The 18,697-nt window shown below is 63.0% G+C and overlaps 9 protein-coding genes across 9 annotated transcripts; 5 read left to right on the top strand and 4 right to left on the bottom strand.

Moving 5' to 3' along the window:
- Window positions 1-1,278: 1,278 nt before the first annotated feature.
- Window positions 1,279-2,115, top strand: Q8F55_008433 (uncharacterized protein; the record flags this gene model as incomplete). The annotated part of the gene is made up of 3 exons (XM_069356830.1): window positions 1,279-1,626; window positions 1,663-1,808; window positions 1,854-2,115. The coding sequence occupies 3 exons, from the start codon at window positions 1,279-1,281 to the stop codon at window positions 2,113-2,115; spliced, it is 756 nt and encodes a 251-aa protein (XP_069204767.1).
- Window positions 2,116-2,911: 796 nt separating this feature from the next.
- Q8F55_008432 (uncharacterized protein) lies at window positions 2,912-6,390 on the top strand (the record flags this gene model as incomplete). The annotated part of the gene is made up of 2 exons (XM_069356829.1): window positions 2,912-3,636; window positions 3,678-6,390. The coding sequence occupies 2 exons, from the start codon at window positions 2,912-2,914 to the stop codon at window positions 6,388-6,390; spliced, it is 3,438 nt and encodes a 1,145-aa protein (XP_069204766.1).
- A 713-nt stretch (window positions 6,391-7,103) lies between these two features.
- On the bottom strand, window positions 7,104-8,996 carry Q8F55_008431 (uncharacterized protein; the record flags this gene model as incomplete). The annotated part of the gene is made up of 6 exons (XM_069356828.1): window positions 7,104-7,391; window positions 7,424-7,703; window positions 7,737-7,986; window positions 8,022-8,675; window positions 8,716-8,752; window positions 8,787-8,996. 6 exons carry the CDS (start codon window positions 8,994-8,996, stop codon window positions 7,104-7,106), a joined length of 1,719 nt encoding a protein of 572 aa, XP_069204765.1.
- Window positions 8,997-10,340: 1,344 nt separating this feature from the next.
- Q8F55_008430 (uncharacterized protein) lies at window positions 10,341-10,943 on the top strand (the record flags this gene model as incomplete). The annotated part of the gene is made up of 1 exon (XM_069356827.1): window positions 10,341-10,943. One exon carries the CDS (start codon window positions 10,341-10,343, stop codon window positions 10,941-10,943), a length of 603 nt encoding a protein of 200 aa, XP_069204764.1.
- Window positions 10,944-11,051: 108 nt separating this feature from the next.
- Q8F55_008429 (uncharacterized protein) lies at window positions 11,052-11,480 on the bottom strand (the record flags this gene model as incomplete). The annotated part of the gene is made up of 2 exons (XM_069356826.1): window positions 11,052-11,139; window positions 11,185-11,480. 2 exons carry the CDS (start codon window positions 11,478-11,480, stop codon window positions 11,052-11,054), a joined length of 384 nt encoding a protein of 127 aa, XP_069204763.1.
- A 386-nt stretch (window positions 11,481-11,866) lies between these two features.
- Q8F55_008428 (uncharacterized protein) lies at window positions 11,867-12,332 on the bottom strand (the record flags this gene model as incomplete). The annotated part of the gene is made up of 2 exons (XM_069356825.1): window positions 11,867-11,939; window positions 11,974-12,332. 2 exons carry the CDS (start codon window positions 12,330-12,332, stop codon window positions 11,867-11,869), a joined length of 432 nt encoding a protein of 143 aa, XP_069204762.1.
- A 679-nt stretch (window positions 12,333-13,011) lies between these two features.
- On the bottom strand, window positions 13,012-15,142 carry SNF3_3 (Plasma membrane low glucose sensor; the record flags this gene model as incomplete). Its single annotated transcript, XM_069356824.1, has 5 exons — window positions 13,012-13,191; window positions 13,234-13,301; window positions 13,339-13,772; window positions 13,813-14,607; window positions 15,135-15,142. The coding sequence occupies 5 exons, from the start codon at window positions 15,140-15,142 to the stop codon at window positions 13,012-13,014; spliced, it is 1,485 nt and encodes a 494-aa protein (XP_069204761.1).
- Window positions 15,143-15,732: 590 nt separating this feature from the next.
- Window positions 15,733-16,563, top strand: Q8F55_008426 (uncharacterized protein; the record flags this gene model as incomplete). The annotated part of the gene is made up of 3 exons (XM_069356823.1): window positions 15,733-15,991; window positions 16,303-16,362; window positions 16,409-16,563. 3 exons carry the CDS (start codon window positions 15,733-15,735, stop codon window positions 16,561-16,563), a joined length of 474 nt encoding a protein of 157 aa, XP_069204760.1.
- Window positions 16,564-17,940: 1,377 nt separating this feature from the next.
- Window positions 17,941-18,572, top strand: Q8F55_008425 (uncharacterized protein; the record flags this gene model as incomplete). The annotated part of the gene is made up of 2 exons (XM_069356822.1): window positions 17,941-18,237; window positions 18,286-18,572. Coding segments are annotated over 2 exons (584 nt in total), but the record flags the coding sequence as incomplete, so codon positions are not given.
- Between the last annotated feature and the right edge of the window lie 125 nt (window positions 18,573-18,697).

The raw sequence follows: 18,697 nt of genomic DNA, 5'->3' as shown, positions 1-18,697 counted from the left end.
GCCCCAGGCACACCTCCCCACAAACTCTCCCCACCACCCGGTTATCACGCCCAACCGTGCAACCTGCCGAATGTGACGGCATCCTAGCCGAGTGGTGGCGCCAGCCAAGCCGGTCAGAACCGACACCCCGCCAATCAGCGCAGCTGCGCGACCCGAGACCCCGCCGGCAACACTGGGCCGTGCGGCGTCTCCGAGTGCGGCTTGGGCTCGGCTGGGCCTGCACCCTCCCGATGACTGCGCCAAGCCAGCCACGGCATGATCTTCAGCAGGTCGCAGAGTCGGTCTTGTCGTTCTGTGGGGTCGGCTGCGGTGTCAGGTGATGCTCGTAGCTCTAGCTCTTCCCAGCAGGTATGTGTGGCGGGGTATGTGTCGAGTGCAAGCGGGGCGAGGACGATACGGCCGTGGCCCCGATGTGCTTGTGGGAGGCCGCGCGCCTGTCACACTTGGACAGCCGAGGAGATGGGAGGGCCTGTACCTCGGCGCAAGAGAGGTACTCGGTGCGCTCGCAGCACGAGCGGCGGGCGGGCGGGCGGCGTGGTGTAGGCAGGCTTGCAACCGTGCCGGCGTGTGCCGGCCAGGGAGCGCGGCACGCTCGCGGCACACGCGGATGGGGAATTAACTCTGGGTCAATCACTCGGCACCCCCGGCGCACACAAAGAGTCGGGGAAACACGTGAGAATGGAGGCGGGGAAGAGCCAGAGAGGCAACACGAGCTGGCGCAAGGGCAAAGACGTGACGCAAGCGTGGCGCGGCGCGGCGACTGCCCCTGCCTCCCCACGGCGTCAGCTGCTCCTCGACCTTGCCAACTGCCACCGGTTACTTGCAGCTGGCCGATGCGTGTCAGGAATTAGAACAGTCGGGTGCGGGGTGGGGCGGCCGCGTTCGCGCGGGGGCTCAGGAAATCGGTGCGGGGACGACGAGGTGGAGTGATCGATATCGTCGGGTCGGGTGGGTCTGCTGCGCGGCGGCTGGCGGGCGGGCAGTACCCACCTGCCGCCGCGATAGCAAGCTCACTACTCTGGTTATGCGGTTAGCCGAACGGGGCTGGGCGAGCTCGTGGGGTTGTTGGTTGCCGTGTCGCTCGGAAGGTGCGTGTTGCGGATACTGACCGGCGGGCGCGCCTCGCGGGCCACGAACGGGGGTAGCAAACAAGTGGACACCTTGTGGCCGTGTCGAGAGATATAAGAGGGCATGGGCAGCCAAGAGGGCGCAAAGTCGTCCAAGCAAACGGAGCTGTCACCTGCCACTACCCCCGCCCCGCTCCACTCCCACCCCACCATGTCCACCACCAACGACTCGAGCCCCCAGCCGACGGGCTACTACGGCAACGACCTCGAGAAGGGCGTCGACCGCCAGATCGAGCGCATGATCACGCCCGGCGGCCACCCCATCGACTACTCGCAGCCCGGTATCCCCGCCCAGCACCGCAAGTACGGCAACCCCGTGCCCGTTGGCCTGCTGGCCTTTGCCGCAAACTTTTACCTCTTTGGCTGCTACGGCCTCGGCCTGCGCGGCGTCGGCGGCGTCAACGGCCTCGTGCCCCTCCTAACCCTCTTCGGCGGCGTCGGCCAGTCCATGGTCGGCTGGTTTGAAATGTTCATCGGCAACACGTACTCTGGCACCATGGTGAGTCGGCCTTGTCCGAGCCACACTCACGCCCAGTTCATCTCGTTTGGCGGCTTCTGCTTCGGCCTCGCGTGCATGTTCATCCCGTCGTTTGGCGTCATCGCAGGCTACTCGGACGCCAACGGCCAGTTCACCGACCAGTTCGCCCAGGCCCTTGGCATGTACCTGGTCGTCTGGGCAGGGTAAGTCGGCGTGTGGCGGTGAGGAGTGTCAGCTGACGCCGGCAGCATTGTCTTCTTGTTCATCCTCGCCTCGCTCCGCGCGTCCGTCGCCATCCTCGCCGTGCTCGTCGGGGCGTTCATGGCCTTCCTGCTTGTTGGCGTCGGCTCCATGACCGGCAACGTGGCCGTCGGCAAGGCTGGGTACGCCTTCTGCATGATTGCAGCGACAATGGGCGTGTGGGCGGCCATGGCCGGCTTCTGGACACCAGACACGACGTACCCGTGGGTGCGTATCTCGCCCATCGACCTGTCGCCCAAGGACGACTAGGCGGGGCAAGGCTCGACGGACAGTGCGGGAGACGAGTACGACCAGTCGTCGCCGCAGCCGGGCAATGACACGACGGCGGAGGGTATGATGGTGTGGTGCCGAAGCCATCCCCGACAGCAGAGGCAGGAGAAAAGTATCGCTTGCTTGCTCGCGTTGTACAAATACATAGTAGAGTGGTGGATGCAGCAGTCACTTATCGATAGCACGATAGCAGGTACGCGTCTCGCGATTGTCGACGGCCTCGGCGTGGCCTCGTCATTATCGACGGGCCCCGCATCGGTGGCGCCGAGATTGGGCCCCCGTGATTCCGTGGAAGTGCTGCGCCGCCGAAGATTCCACGGGGCAGAGTGCGATTCCGAGGGTTATGGCTGGCGCCGAGGCGGCAACGAGCATCGAGGTCGTCGTCGACGCCGTTGCAAGGTCAGCACGTTGACAAAGACGGGTGTTTGTCGCTGGCGATCGCTGGGGTGCTGGGGTGCGTTTGGTGGAGTCGGATTTGGCCGACACGTCAGCCAACGCCGAGTAGCTGCTCTCTCAACGCCTGCGTGAAACCTCTCCAATGCATCCAATGCTGTTGTAATCATCTAGTAGCCGTGGTCGAGCGCTGGGGTGACAAGGAATGCAATAGAGACCAACGACGCAGGCTGGTGGGTGGTTGCTGATAACTGTCTCCCGCCGGCCCCGCCCTCGGCCCCCGCCTGTTAGCCGGCTAAGCGGCAACTCCACCTCCCCACATGCCCCACATATAATCCCACTCTCCACCGCGCCTTCGCGTCTTGTCAACCACAACACGGCCATGGCGAGGACAATACCGTCGCCCCCGCGCCCCCTCCGCATCCTCGTCGCGAACCGCGGCGAGATTTCGCTGCGGCTCCAGGCCTCGATCCTCGCGCTCGGCCACGTCCCGCTCGGCATCTACACGGCCCATGAGACGGCCCACGCGCCGCACCTGCTGCACCTCGACCGCGCGCAGCGGCTCCTGATCCCAGGTGACGGCGCACGCGCCTATCTCGACATCGCCGCGCTCATCGCCGTCGCGACAGAGGCCAAGGCCGACGCCGTCATGCCCGGCTACGGCTTCCTGTCCGAGTCGCCCGAGTTTGCGCGCGCCGTCGAGGCCGCCGGCATGGTGTGGATCGGCCCGCGGCCCGACACGCTCGCGCTCTACGGCGACAAGTACGCGAGTAAGAAGTTTGCAGAGGACGCCGGCGTGCCCGTGCTCCCCAGCACGAGCTCGGACGCGTCGCTCGCCGAGATCCGGGCGTTTGCCAGCGGCTTGCCTGCCGGTACAAAGGTCCTGCTCAAGGCGCTCGAAGGCGGCGGCGGCCGCGGCATCCGCATCGCCCAGACCCACGCCGACATCCCCGAGGCGTACGACAGCTGCAAGCGCGAGGCCATGGCGAGTTTCGGCAGCGACAAGGTGTTTGCCGAGCCGTTCTTGGTCGGCGCACGGCACATCGAGGTGCAGATTGTCGGCGACGGCAAGGGCGGCGTGCGCGACGTCGGCGAGCGCGAGTGCAGGTGGGTAGAGGCCGATGGGATGGCCAGGGCTTACAACGCAGCCTGCAACGCCGACACCAAAAGGTCATTGAGCTGTGCCCGTCGCCCACGCTGGTGAGCCAGCCGGCGTTCCGCGCCGCCATCATCAACGCCGCCCGCAGGCTCGCCGCAAAGGGCAAGTTCCTGTCTCTCGCGACGTTCGAATTCCTCGTCCTTGCCCCGAACCCAGACTCCCCGGGCCATTTCTACTTTCTCGAGTGCAACCCGCGCATCCAGGTGGAGCACACGGTGACCGAGGAGGCGTACGGCGGGATCGACCTCGCGGCAGCGCAGATCCGGACGGCGCTGGGCGAGCCGCTCGACGCGGTGCTCCCTCCCATCCCACCCACACCCCCGCATGCCGCCCTCCAGCTCCGCGTCAACGCGGAACGCTTCCTTCCCGACGCCAACGCCGTGGGCACCACCGGCACGCTCACGTCGTTCGTCATCCCGTCTGGCCCGGGCGTCAGACTCGACACAGCCGCGCACCCCCCACTCGGCGGCGAGATTGGCGCGTACAAACAGGGCCTGGCGTTCGACTCGCTCCTCGCCAAGATCACGGTCGTCGCCGCCGACTACCCCGCGACGGTCGCCAAAGCCCGCCGCGTGCTCGAGCACGTGCGCATCGGCGGCGTCGGGACGAACCGCGCGCTGCTGGTCGCGCTCACCGAGTCGGACAGTGTGATCAGGAACAACGGGGTGTCGACGCGGTTCGTCGAGCAGAACTTTGACGCCCTGCACAGGCGCATGGTCGAGCTCGAGAAGCAGTGGGCCGCGCAGGCCGCGGCCGAGGGTGCAGGCAAGGACGCGGTCGAGCCGGGATGGAGCGAGGCGGACCTGCCCCCAGCGGCTGCGGGCCAGGCGTACATCAAGACGCACCTCCCGGGCCGGCTCGTCAGCCTCACGCTGAAGGAGGGGGCCGCGGTGCGCAAGGGCGATGCCGTGGCCATCCTCGAGAGCATGAAGATGGAGCACACCGTGCGGTCAGAGGTGTCCGGCACGGTTGTCAAGGCCGTCGTGTCCGAGGGCGACAGCCTGGACGATGGCGCGGCGCTGGCGCTCATCACGGTTGACGAGAACGCGAGCGACGACGACGACGGCGCGGGCAAGGAGGAAGCCGTCGACCTCGACTTCAAGCCCCCGACGCTGCTCGAGCTCGAGGCCGTGCGGGCAGAGTACGACGACGATCACGCCGTGCGGCAGAAGGGTACGGGACGGCGCCGCGCGCGGGGTTACCGCACCGCGCGGGAGAACCTAGACCACCTCGTCGACTTTGGCTCGTTTACAGAGTACGGCGACCTGGCGCAAGCTGCGCAGGCGACGCGCCTCTCGCCCGCCAACCTTGCCGCCACGCGCAACGACGGCGTCATCGTCGGCTGGGGCAAGGTCAACGGCTGGCGCACGGCCGCGTGCATCTACGACTACGCGGTCCTCGCCGGCACCCAGGGCCACTTCCACCACCTCAAACTCGACCGCATCTTCAAGAGCGTGCTGGACAACCCCGCCCCGCTCGTGCTGTATGCCGAGGGCGGCGGCGGCCGCCCCGGCGACGTCGACGTCGTGCACAATCACGTTGCCGGGCTCAACACGCCGAGCTTTACGCTGCTGGCGCATGTCAACGCGCGCGGCATCCCCATCGTCGGCATTGCCAACGGCAACTTGTTTGCGGGCAATGCCGCGCTGCTTGGCTGTGCGGACTTCATCGTGGCCACCGACGACCCGGGGACGTCCATCGGCATGGGCGGCCCGGCCATGATCGAGGGTGGCGGCCTCGGCGTCCTCAAGCCCGAGGAGGTCGGCCCGGTGCGCACGACGCACCTGGCCAACGGCAACGTCGACATTCTCGTCAAGGACGAGGCGGAAGCCACCGACCTCGCCAAAACCCTCGTGGCCATCTTCCAGCCGCCGCTTCGTGCCCCGGGCCAGGGCCGCACGGCGTGGTACTCGCGCGACACGCGCCTGTTCCGACACGTCGTCCCGATCGACCGCAAGCGCGCGTACGACATCCACGCCGCGCTCGACCTGCTCAGCGACGACGGCACGCCGTTCCTGGAAGTCGGCAAGCACTGGGGCCAGTCGCTGATCACGGGCTTTGTGCGGGTCAAGGGCGTGGCCGTGGGCGTGCTGGCTTCGAATGTGCTGTCGCCGCTCGGCGGCGCCGTCGACGCGCCGAGCGCCCGCAAGGGCTCGCGCTTCCTCAACATCCTGACCAAGACGCGGGCGGCGCACGTCATCACCCTGTGCGACACGCCCGGCTTCATGGTCGGCACCGCGGCAGAGAAGGAGGGCGGGCTGCGCGATTTCCCGGCCTTCTTTGCGGCGTGTGCCGCGTTCACAGACTCGGGCGGGCGCTTCTTCGGCCTGACGGTGCGCAAGGCGTACGGCCTGGGCGTGCAGGCGCTGCTGGGCGGCTCGACGCTCGTCCCATTCCACTCGGCCGCATGGCCCACTGGCGAGTTTGGCGGCATGGGCATCGAGGGCGCCGTCAAGCTCGGCATGAGCAAGGAGCTCGCGGCGGTGGCTGACCCCAAGGCGCGCGCGGCCCTCGAGAAGAAGTTTGTCGACGACCTGTACACGCGCGGCCGGGCCATCAACATGGCGCAGAAGACGGAGATCGACACGGTCATCGACCCCGCCGAGACGCGCGACTGGCTCGAGCGGTGTCTCGAGAGCGTCGAGCCGCGCGTGGCGTGGTGGCTCGAGCGCCGCGGCCGCGGGCACTGGTCGAGGCTGTAGAAGCACGAGATGAATAGAGTGAGCTGACAGAACCGCGGCAGCAGTCTGGCGTCGGCACGGTCGCCCCCCTGTCGGCTAGACCGGCGGCTTGCTGCAGTCGGGTGCAATCATGTGCGCTGTGAGGGTTGGATGCACACCAAACCTTTCGCATTGCCACGTCGGCATGGAGCACTGCTCGCTGCAGTCGACTGACCAGGCAGTGGACTACTATGAGGGTAAGGCGGTGACCGAGGAGTGCCATTAGTAGTTGGATTCATCACTGGACTGGGCTGCTTTGTGTTGTTCCTCGTGTCACAAGTGTCGCATTCACGGGTGCTTTGACTGGTTTCTCGGGGCCAGCCGGGTGGCTGCAGTAGTGGACGGCCCGCCTTGGTGTGCGGCTTGTAGGGCCATGGCCGATACCTCAGCCTCATCAGGTTCGACAACTACGGCGGCCTTCCGTGTTCGCAGGCGGCCTCATCGAGGATGTGGTAGTTGATCGTCCAGCTGCTGGCTTCGATACCTTCTTGACGTCGATGCTGCTGTGGCGGCCCATGATCACGCCCTGTACGCCAACAATCATGCCGCTAGTAGGCATCACACCAATGGCCCAGCGCTCGTCACTGACAGGAGTGGCGGTGAACGGGCGTGAGTGCGGCGTTAGTCTCACAGTGGAGACGGACAACACGCCGCGGCAACCAGTGCCGCGGGATAGCATCGGCCCCTACGACCGACTACAGCTTGCCCTTGGCCTCGGCCGGCACCACCTCGCCCGAGCTGCTCGCACTGCCGCCGAGCTTGTAGATGCGCACGGCCTCGTCGTCGAGGTACTGCCTGCACTCCTTGTGCGACTTTTGTACGTCGACGCAGACGAGGATGCCGGCGGACACGACACCGAGGGCGAGCAGGAAGGTGAAGGGCATGTTGCCGTTGCCCGAACGGTCCTGGATGGCCGAGGACACGAACGGGCCGATGAACGACGACGTCTTGCCGATGATGCTGAAGAGGGCGAAGAAGAGGAACTGGGGTTAGCGGGGTCGTAGGTCAAGCTTACCTCTTTACCCCGCGGCACCACTTCACTGATCATGGCCTGCGAGATGGCGTACCACGGGCACACGAACACGCCGTAGTACGCCTGGTAGAACCAAAACTCCCAGACGTTGTGGAAGCCAAAGCCCTTCTGCGTGATGCCGATGCAGCCCCACACGGCGAGCAGGTTGATGAACAGGGCGTTGACCAGCAGCATGGTCTTTGTGCGGATGACAAACTTTTTCTGGATGAGCCAGAAGAGTCCGATGCCGATGGCCTGGGCGCCGATGCCATCGATGAGTAGGCTGGCGTCAGGATTGCAACCACGACACACGCACTAGTTGAGCATTTTCGTGTCGTACGACACGACCTCGTTCTGCAGCGTCGCAATGACAGTCACGAGCGTGTTGAGGCAGTCACCGAGCATAAAGTACGCGGCGAGGTAGATGAACGTCTGCTTGAGGCGCAGGCAGAGGCGGAACGCGTGGTAGATTTGCTTGATGCCAGCGGTCACGTACGTCGTGTTGGGGGGCAGCCGGTTGCCCGGGCGGTACTGCTCGAAGCAGAGCCACGGGATGGCGCAGAGGACTGGCGAGTCAGCGTCGTCGATACGGCCTACTCACTCCACACGCCCGCGCTGTACGCGCACACGTAGCTCAGCGCCTTGGTATTGCTGTCCGGCGCGTCGGTGATGACGGCCACGAGGATGCCAGCCAGGATGGCGAGCACGAACAGCTCGCCGACAGAGCACACGAAGAACGACACGTTGGCCAGGCGGTTGCGCTGCAGCATGTCGCGCTGCTCAAACGTGTCCTGGCTAATCTGGCCCGCGGCCAGCTCGTGCTCGCTCTCCTGCATCTCGGGCAGGTCGCGTGCCAGCCCAGGGAACGCGGCGGTCCAGAACGTCAGCGCGCCCTGGTACCCGATGAGCCCCAGGATGTAGAGCGCGGTGCCGATGCGCCACTTGTCCGGCGTCGTGACCCCGAGCCAGCCAAAGCTCACGCCCCATGCCAGCACAGTGAACGCTGTGGTAATGTGCGGGCGCCAGGTGCCGTAGTCTGCAAAGCTGCCGATGACGAGGAAGAGCACGGCCTGGAACGCAAACGACAGCCCGTTGGTGATGTACACGATCGAGTTGATGTCGCGCACGTGCCCGTAGGCCTCGAGCACGCAGCCCGTGTCGGACCCGCACGGCGCCGCGCCGCGTGCGAGCGCCGGATCCCAACCAGCCTGGTACAGCAGGTTCTGCCACGCGCTGATGGCAAAGTTGAACGGGCCTGGGGTTGGTTGGCTTGGCTCAGGGACGCTGCTACTCACCGAGACCCGAGTTGCCGACGTAGTAGATGTACCACGACTGGGGCTTAGCATAGTGACCACGCCGCACCCACCCAGAGCTCCTTCCTCGTCGTCGTCTTGCGCTCGCCCGTGATGGGCAGCGGCGAGGCAAAGAGCGTCGCCTCGTCGTCGGTCAGGATGCTCGGGGGGCCGGGGCCGAGGTGCGGCGGCCCGGCGTCGGCGGCCTCGACCTTGGCGAGGTCGGGCGACGCAATGTCGGGCGACGGCGCCGCCTTGTCGCTGTAACTTGTGCTGTCGGTCATGGTGAGTAGGAGGATGCAACATGGCGCTGGCGTGTGGGAGTTGATATTGCTGGGGGCTGGCTCGGCACGACACGAATAGCAGTGGCCCCAGCGGCGCGCGGTTACCTCGGCAGCGACGAGAACCCACGCCGCGTGCGTTTCGTCGCGAGGTTAGGCCAGGGGGGTAGGGCCTCGTAAAGCATCTTGCACGACGATGGACACCGAGTGTGAGAGGTCAGTCTAGGGTCAGAGGCACGGCGATGGACTGCAGCAGAGGGAGTGCAGCTGCAGTGTGACCCCGTTGACGTCATGCGCGGGGTCGGTAGTCAGGCGCAGCAGCGCGGCGGCAGCGCGGCGGGCGAATGGGGTCAGTCGTCGGGGTCACGGGGTGGTAAAGATACAGCGTGGACGGCCCAACATATAGCGACGAGGCGTGGGAGCAGAGAACGGCGACTGGCTCGGCACAGCTCCGGCGACCACTACTACCCTGGTCACATGGTCACCCTGCAACATATCTGGAATCGTGGCGACCACGTTGGCCACGTTTTCATCGATGTTTGCATGTTAGAGGCCGGTGCATGTGGATGCTTGCGCGAATAGGCGAGGTTAAGCGTGGAGACGCGCTTGCTTGAAGTCGACGTCGAGTATGTACATGTCGCGGCGAGGTTAGGCGTTTGTGATGGCCCTCGGGACCGCTGAGTATGATCTGCAGCGATCTCAGCGCGCTGCGTCGACGACACTTGTCGAGTGAGTCACCGTCGATGACTTTGCATGCAGGCCACTGCTGCCGACGCCAACATCCCGGCCAAGACGCGTCCGTGACACGGTCCACCCACCCCACCTCCCCTCGCCACCACTGCGGCCAAGCTCGACGTCATGCAGCGCAGATCTCGCTGTCGTCATACCGCTGCGGCGTGTGCCGAACAAATGCCTCGGCTGTGGGGGGTGCAAGACGCGCAGACGCGCAGCGCGGCCAAACATGGCCAAGCATGCCTCGGCGGTCTGGAGCGGTGGAGCTGACGGCTGCGGGGTAGCTGGCCCGAAACCCGACCACGGTCACGGCCACGGCCACGCGCGCGCCACCCACCACACGCCCCGCCGCTCAACCCCCAATGCACCCCATGCCGCTGCGCGCCTGCGCGATGCACGGCAATACATCATAGGGGTTGGTCGCCGACCGCGCGCGGTGGTGGAGTCGCGACCGGCGGGTTGGTGGCAAATGACATCATCGACAGTGGCTCCAACACTCGCAGCGTTCTTGGCAGCGCTTTGCTCACGACGAGGCGAGGTTGGGTAGCGACGCCGGTGCATGGTATAAGAGGTGGCGGGGTATGCATCCACCTCTCCACACCCAACTCCCTCGCAATGCTCGGCTTCACTATCGGCTCGTTCTTCCTCTTCGCGGCGACCATCCTCCTCCTGGTGGCGTCCCTCTCCCCACCTACGGTCGCCAAGCTCGGCTTCCTCAACTACCACAGCGCCGGTACCGTCGTCCGCCTCGGTATCTTTGGCGCCTGCCGGACCGGCGAGGGCATCTCCAACCAGTGCACGGCCCGCAGCGTCGGCTACAACCTCAACTATGTCATTGGCAACTTTGACTTCTCCAACGGCATGAGCAATGCCACCCGGGCGTTCGTGCTCCACCCCGTCGCGTGCGGAGTCTCGTTCATCGGCTTTCTCATCGCCTTCTTCTCGGACCGCTTCGGCCTCATCTTCTCGTCCCTCATCACTTTCGTCGCGTTCGTCCTCTCGCTCATCTGCATGGCCGTCGACTTTGCCGTTTTTGCCTACGTCCGCCGCCACATCAACAACAACGTCCAGGGCGGTTCCGCAAACTGGGCCGCCTCCATCTGGCTCGTCCTCGCCGCCACCATCCTCCTCTTCCTCGCCCAGTTCATCGTCCTCTTCGAGTGCTGCTGCGGCGGCGGCAAGAAGAAGAAGCAGGCGCGTACCAAGGAGGTTGCGTAAGCGTGGAGTGTGGTTCAACTAGATATTATCCTCGCTCTATGAATGCGAATAATCTGCAGCGATTAAGGAGACGTTGCATACATGATCTATGGTCGGGAGCATTGTAAACTAGTAGTGGGACACGGACATGACGAGGGACGAGACGCCGGCAGCGACGCCGCCCCCGCGAAGGACGGTACCGATGCCAGAGGTGCTGCTGCGGTTCTGTCAGCTCAAGGCTCCCCCAAAGCCCCCCACTCACACCACCGCCTCCTTCTCACGCGCGGCGCAGACAGGGCACGTCGTAGGGCGGAACTTGTCGCCGCGGATCTCGTGCGCGCGGTGCTCGAGCGCCTGACGCGCGAGCCTGACGTCGTTGTTGTTGAGGCGGAGCATGTGCGCGGCGTTGACGGGTTCGTCGCCCTCGGTCACCAGTGTGGCGAGGTGCTCGACGTCGGCGGGGCGCTCGCCCCGGATGTGGCGCCACCAGCTGGGCTGGGCGATGGTCGCGAGGTCGTGTGCGCGCGAGGGCGCGGATGGTGTTGTGTTGGTTGTCATTGTGGTTGTGGGTGCCGACTTGGACGCGCTGCAGATCGCTATTTATGCTTGCTCGAGAGTGGTGTTGTGATCAGCCTTGGCATCATTGCGGTGGCCGTGGCGGTGTCGATCGTGTCCCCAACGTCATGGTGCACCCTCATGCCAAATGCTCATGCCAAATGCTTTGTCTTCGTACCAAATGCATCACGTTCGTAATGAGTGGACAGCGACATTCCGCTCCGTCCCGATCGGCCTGGCAGCATGCAAAGTGCATCGCCGTCGCCGAAATCACCACCGCAGTGGGCTTTGATCGGGGCCAGCGGATATCGAGTGCCATCTCCGCCTTCGGCTTCAGGCAGTGCTGCTCAACAACCTGACGCCGCACCATTCTCTATGCATCCTTACTTCTACATGACCCCAGCGACTACCACCCCTCCCACAGCCGTGTTGCCCAATACCCGTGACGTCTTCCGGCTCATCCTGGACGTCAGCGCTGCCTGATCACGGCACTCACGCCGCAGCCTCGACCTCGCGCCCGTCACACACGGCACAGTACAGGGGCTTAAACTTGTCGCCCTTGCGGACATGTGCCACGTGCTCGAGTGCCAGGCGCGTGAGGTGCTCGTCGTTGTCGTTGAGCCGGAGCATGCGCCCTGCGTCGGACGCGTCGTGACCTTCGCCCACGAGCAGCGCGAGGAGGTCCAGGTCGGCGTCGGCCTCGTTGTGTACTGTGCGCCGGTACCAGCCTGCTTTGGCGTGCGTTGCGAGGCTAACTGGGTCGACTGGGGCCGAGGCTCGGCGCGGCGCGGTGGTCGCTCGGGCTGCTGTCGGTGGCGCGAGGCTGCCTTTCCTTGGGATTGTGTTGCTTGACATTGTTTGGGTGGCAAATACCAGGCACTCTGCATGCATGCATTTATAGTCCGCGGTGTGTTGTTGGGCGGCAAGTGTTAGGCGGGCATGTGAGTCTTGGCGCGATGGGAGACTCGGGTAGCTGACCTCCCGCCGTGCCCATCTCGCGTTCGCTCGTGGGACTTGGCTATCATCTCGTCGCTCTCGCTGTCTTTGACCACAGCGAATGTTGATGCCTAGAAGGGGCGGTTAAAGTTGGTTGACACGGGGATGATGAAACCAGCAGCGTGCCGCGCCGAGGAGGTCGCCGCGTACGACGCCAGCGTCATGTGCCGCGGCTTGGCTCTTGGCGCTGCACCGCATCGACATTCTGTGCTGGCGGTGTGCTGCCGGCGAGGCGGTATGCAGCAGGTGAGACTCCGACCTTGGCTAGGACAAGGAGAGCCGGTCGACTAGCGATTGATGGGTAACGGCATGCCAACGAACCAAAGGTGCTGGACACTGCGTGGCGCTAATCCCTCCATCAACGCATTCAGGCCTTCCTTCGTCTTGACCCTCTTCATCTCTTCAACTACATTTCATTTTCCAGCGAACATGTGGCGGTAGATGTGATCAACGCCCACAAAAGATAAGCACATTGGGTGCCCCGCTTCGCGTGGCCGGCTGTTCCAACCCCACCACTCCTGGGCCATCATCACGGGCTCTACGCCTGCTCCGTGTGCTTCACCTCCATCTTCTGAGCGTCGACTGCGGTTTCGGAACTGCCATCGCGAGTGTCCGTCTCGAGGATGTAACGACGGTAGGCGGCCGATTGACGCGCATTCGAGTTGCGGTACAAGATGTCAATCTGTTCAAGCGACAGGCCCTTGGTTTCCGGGATCATCTGGGGGGCGTAAGTGTGTATCTTTTTGGGGGTGAAGCTCACATAGTATGCAAAGACGCTGCCGATAACGCAGCAAGAGCCCCAGATCCAGAATACGTTGTGCTTCAAGCCTATGCCGTGAGCAGCGTCCCCCCTCATTGTCCTTACCAGCGTTGCCAGGTCCATCGTTCACGAGATAGGGTGTCGCAAACCCCAGCGCAAAGTTGAACAGCCACTGGGTGGCAACAGAAAGACTCATGCTCTTGGTACGGATGGCGTATGGCGGGAGTTCGGCGGCGAGCACCCAGCCAAGTAGACCCCAGGTGCTCGCGAAGTGCCCAATGAAGATGCAGACAAAGGCCACGAGGACTTTCTGGCTGACGACATTGGTGAGAGGGGTGGCGACGCCAACTGCGGCAACAATAAGCTGACAGACGGCCATCCCTGCTGCGCCGTAGATCAAGAGAGGGCGACGGCCGATTCGTTCAACCGCCCACATGCCTGGTACGGTCATTCCGGCGTTGACACAGTTTGTGGCGATCGTAATGATGAATGGGTTCTTGATGCCCGAGTTTGTAAAGAAGGTTGTCCCAAAGTACATGCTGGCGTAATGAGCATTAACCCATCTATGCCACCACCCACATGAAGTTGATGCCGGAAAGTTGCTGCAACATCAGGAGCACGCATCCAGTGACGACTCGTTTGAAGGTCTTGTTGTCTCCATTGCGGAAACAATCGGCCCAAGAGGCGCCACCCTGTTCAAGCTCGTGCTCGAGGTTGGCTTGAATCTCGTTGAACAGTTCGGTCACGTTGGGGCCGTCGAGAGGCTCTGAAAGGAGCTTTGACAGACAGGTGCGGCAGTCGTCCTTGCGCCCCTTCAGGAGGAGCCATCGTGGAGACTCGGGTAGGAAGACGAGACCGACCATGATGATGGCGGCCCAAATAAACTGCATGGCCACTGGGATTTGGTAGGATGATGCGTCCGGCCGGTCTTTGGTCGCGTTGACGGCAACGGCGGCAATCAGCATGCCGATGTTGAGGCACAGCTGGTATGCCGCAACGATGGATCCTCGCAAGTGGCGGGGTGCACACTCGCTCTGGTAGACGGGGATAAGACAGGATGTTCCGCCGACGCCGAGGCCGGCCAGGACACGTCCGACTGCGAACCCAGCAAGGTTTTTCGTTCCGGTTTGAAGAGCGGCCCCGACCGAGAAAATGAGCACATAGATCATGATTCCACCTCGGCGCCCGAAGCGGTCGCCAATAGTAGAGCCCAGAAGGGCTCCAAAGAACGTGCCAGCCGAAAGAATGGACGTGATGAGCGAGTCGGTACTGGTTGAGAGCTTTCGAGTGCCGTCTGCGAAGTCGGTACCGAACACTGAAGTAAAGTAGGGCATCTCCTTGAGTCCGGAGATGTAGCCGGTGTCGTACCCAAATCTTCCATCAGCGCAAGTCACACCGAGGTCTCACAGAAAGCCACCAAGGCTGGCAAACAGGCCTAGGAAAATGCCGAGTGGAAGCATGTTGGAGGGAAGATCCCGTTGGGCGTGGGCGTGATCGTCAGTCCATTGCTTTGGACACTTAATTTATACCCTTTTGGCCGCACTCGAGCAGGCTCGCCTCTCGAGAGAGAAACAGCACACCAAGGAGCTTGTCGGTTTGCGCCTTGAGATCCAGAACAAGGGCCGGAACCTCAGGGGCGTCAGCATCAGAGGTGGGCGAGCTCACCCTCGAGAGGGACACGGCCAAGAACAACGCCGTGCTGGCCGAGGAGCGGCACAAGCGCTCCACCGCGCTTTTGCAGGCTAAGTGAGTGCGCCGCGTTATTGTCAGCTGACATCAGACTCAAGGATGTCGAGGACGAGAAGACGGCCCTCGAGGAGCAAGACCAGGAGCTCGAGGCGGAGCGTGGAGCCTCTCGGCGCCGCGTTGCGTGGCTCGAGGACGAGGTGCGCGGCCGTGACGGGGACATGGGAAAGCTGGAGCGGGCAGCCGTGGTGCACGAGATGCGGGCGCAGTTGCAGGTGTTGGGCGTTGCCAGTCCGCTGACCATGCCCGAGTTCAGCGACGAGTTCTCTGCAGGTATAAACGCCGCATTGAAGGACGCGCGGGATGGGCGCTGGGGTGCGGAGCCCGGCGCGATCGCGACCAACATGGTGGGGGCGGCGGCCGCTTTGGCTCAAAGCTTAGTCGCATGGGGAAGCTACGTGGTTGGCAACTGCCTCCAGAGCGACCCCGGGACCCCAACGCTCCAGCTCTCGAGATGTTCGGAAAGATTGGGCGGGTGGCCAACTCGCCAGTGCTCATCAGGAGGTATTACGACGAACTGATGGCGCTCATCATGCCGTTCGCCATGGAGTGCAGTGAGCACCTGGTGAAGACGGTGGCGGAGAAGCAGGCGTGAAGATCGCGGTTAGAGTAGGCATAGTGTTGTACATTCATGTCTGTGTGTTGTGATGCATTTGGGGCATCAGATTCTCGTAACATCTCACGTCCCGCGTTTTTCAGCCTACCTCAACTCGCCCCATTCACTTACCACCACGACCACCACCGACAGCGACGATGGAGCAGAACGACAACTACGACGCGTATGTGCGGCTCGCGTACCTTACCCTCGAAGACTTGAGGACTGAGCATCTTCTCGGCGCGCCCGATTACACGGCCGACATCGAGGAACTCGAAGCGGCCGTCGACTGGGACGCGCTCGTCGACACGTCGCACCTCGAGCCAACCGAAGAAGAACTGAGGGAGGCTGCCGCCGAGGCCTTGCTCAAGTACAGGGCTGAAAAAGCGGCTCGTGAAGCGGCTCAGCAAGAGGCGGGTGAGTGGTGGGTGCTGCGATCATGTTTGACGACTAGGCCCGTCGCAACACCACCCGGGCCCCGCTACCCCGCAACCCGCTTCGGCACCACCACCGGCCGCCAGCTTTGCCCCAGGACCGGGGGCGAGTTCAACTGATGACCAGGGTATCAATGCAACCCTCGGTCCGACAAAGCGGCAGCTTGCCGACCCGTTTCGCACTCTCGCCGGCAACGACTGTGAGACAGGCTTCGACCCAGTGGGCTCCTCTTGCGCCGGAACGCAGTCACGCTCTGGTGGTAGGTCATGGCGCGGTATCGTCGCTGACGGTAGCCTTGACGTGGGAGTCCTCGCCGTACCTCAACTTTGTCGCCCCCAGTAGCCAGCCCACAGGTAGGTGCCTCCCACAGGCGGCCGGCCGACGTTTACGCTGCGGCAGCCGTCGACGTGGAAGGCGACGCCGATCACGGCGAGACGACGATCGGGGGGCAGGCCAGCGACGCCCTGCCCACGATCACGGATGGTCACGAGGCCGAAGTCGGTCAGCAAGAAGTCGCGGAGAACGAAGCCACGCCGAAGGAGCACTGCGTGTGAACAGTTGCATAGCAGGAGCAGAGGTCCCGTTTCCCAAAGTTGCGTTGTCTGTACCTCATCATTTGTGAGTACACCAGTCCAGCGTATTCTGACTGTACAGCTCGACCCTCATTTCAGAAACCTCTATTGTGACACCCGTCGATTGTGAATTTCCCCCGCATCCCAACATCGTGAGTACAGACGACCAGAGTGTGCTGACGGCGAAGGTCACACTGATCCGCTCAGGGCTGCCGTCACCTGTCACTGCGTGTTCATTGTTGTGTGTCCATAGATCTGGCTCGTGTGACCGTACTGCTTGCTGCGCTCTTATGACAAGTTTGTGCCCAGTTCACAAAACGTTGCAGAGCGTCGTTCGAATTGTTGTTCAACGTGCGATGACGGTCGAGCTGCGGAGACGGTTAGTCATACATCTGCTGCTGGTATTCTCCACACTTGCATGCGACGAGTGAAACATGATGTGACACTGACGCCGCAGACTCAGACGTTACTGTGACATCGAGTGGACAACCTCCACTGGGATGATTGACAGCCAAAAGGAATAAAATAGATAATTCGCCTCTCCTGAGCCCCCTCGGTGGGCTGACAGGCCATAGCGACGACTCGAACAGTCGACCTATGGCCCCGGACCTGATTGAAACAATCGAAGCATCAACTACCGACTGAGCCACCCGCCCCGGGCTAGACAGCCCGTTGGGTTTCTACCCTCTCGCGCTCTCATGAATCATCATCGAAACGCATTGCATCATCACTCTAGCGAATGGTTCCCTCAGAACTGTCTCGGGTACTTGTACACCGTGGTCGCCACCCACCACAATGTCATCCAACTCATCGCCCAACCTGTCATCCACGACGACCCAAAGCAATCGGAGGGTACTATCTTCATGGTGAGTTGCTCTGCATCGGATCACTATGGCTCAGCGGGGCGGCACCGTCGCCCATGGGGCTGTCGCATACAGCCCTGAGGACGACGACGGCGATGCCGGCGGCACCACAGTATATAAGCCACATAGGTTGGTTCATACTTCTCTTTCGCTCATATGCCAACAATCCAACGACTCCCTCTGCTCTCTCTCCTAGAGACGTGTGCGGGCGACGCCCTACCTAAATACAGGGCTGAAAAGCTGCTCGTTAGGCAGCTGGGCAAGATGCAGGTTAGGGGGTTAGGGGGTTAGGGGGTTAGGGGGGTTAGGGGGTTAGGGGGTTAGGGGGGTTAGGGGGTTAGGGGGTTAGGGGGTTAGGGGGTTAGGGGGTTAGGTTCACGGGCCTCTTTCGCTCCCGTACGCGAGGAACCCGAGGTAAGTACCTCTCCAGTCGTGCCACCTTGCTAACATCTTCTCCAGTGGCGTCGATGCAACTGTGTCAGACCAGAATGCCTACATGGCGAACGTCTTCGGTGTCCGTGCGGTGGAATCGGCCGACGAGAAGCCCGAGAAGAAGTTGTCGAAGCACCTGCGCGAACCCAACCCTTCTGGCTCGCGCAACGTGTCGTCTTCTAGCTACCACTCTGTCTCCTCAGGCATGATGAGCGACAGCAGCATCGCCGCCGGGGCCACGAGGCGCCCGCTCATCATCCGTGACTATCACCAAATCATTGGGATCAAGAAGGAAGGTGCCCCTCGCCTTGTGGCACAGGTCAACAGTGGCGAGATTCCGTCCTCGTTTCTTCCTCATGACGTGAGTCACCTCGGTCTCTACTCCTTCGTTCTAACGTATCCCCCCCAGGCCCACAACCAGCAAACTATGCAGCACCTCGACCTTCACTCCCACCTTGGAGTCGGGTATCCCTATGCTCATGACTACATCCAACAGGTCCCAGTGATGCCGTCACCTGACTACGCCATCCACTCGGCGAGCGGTGCCATGTGGCAGCTTCCCCAGGATGGGCTCGGCGTCCCGGGGTTCCCTTACTCTCCTCTCCAGCTCGTTGACCCCAACACCAAGACTGTGTACAGTGTCCAAATCCCGAGCAACATCAACTCCATTGAGTCAAAGGCAGCCTACAGCCATCAGTACCCACATCTCTCTGCCAGCAAGGCGGAAGCTAGCATCAACTGGCGCAACAAGGTTCCCAACAACACACCGGCCAAGTACCCCCACGGAGCAATACGTAACGAACCGAAGCCCTCGCCAGCAC

Source organism: Vanrija albida (genome assembly GCF_041260175.1).
Source record: "Vanrija albida strain AlHP1 chromosome Unknown contig_7, whole genome shotgun sequence".
NCBI classification, from domain to species: Eukaryota; Fungi; Basidiomycota; class Tremellomycetes; order Trichosporonales; family Trichosporonaceae; genus Vanrija; species Vanrija albida.
Note: the sequence above shows the minus strand (reverse complement) of the source record. Positions and strands in the feature narration are given on the sequence as shown.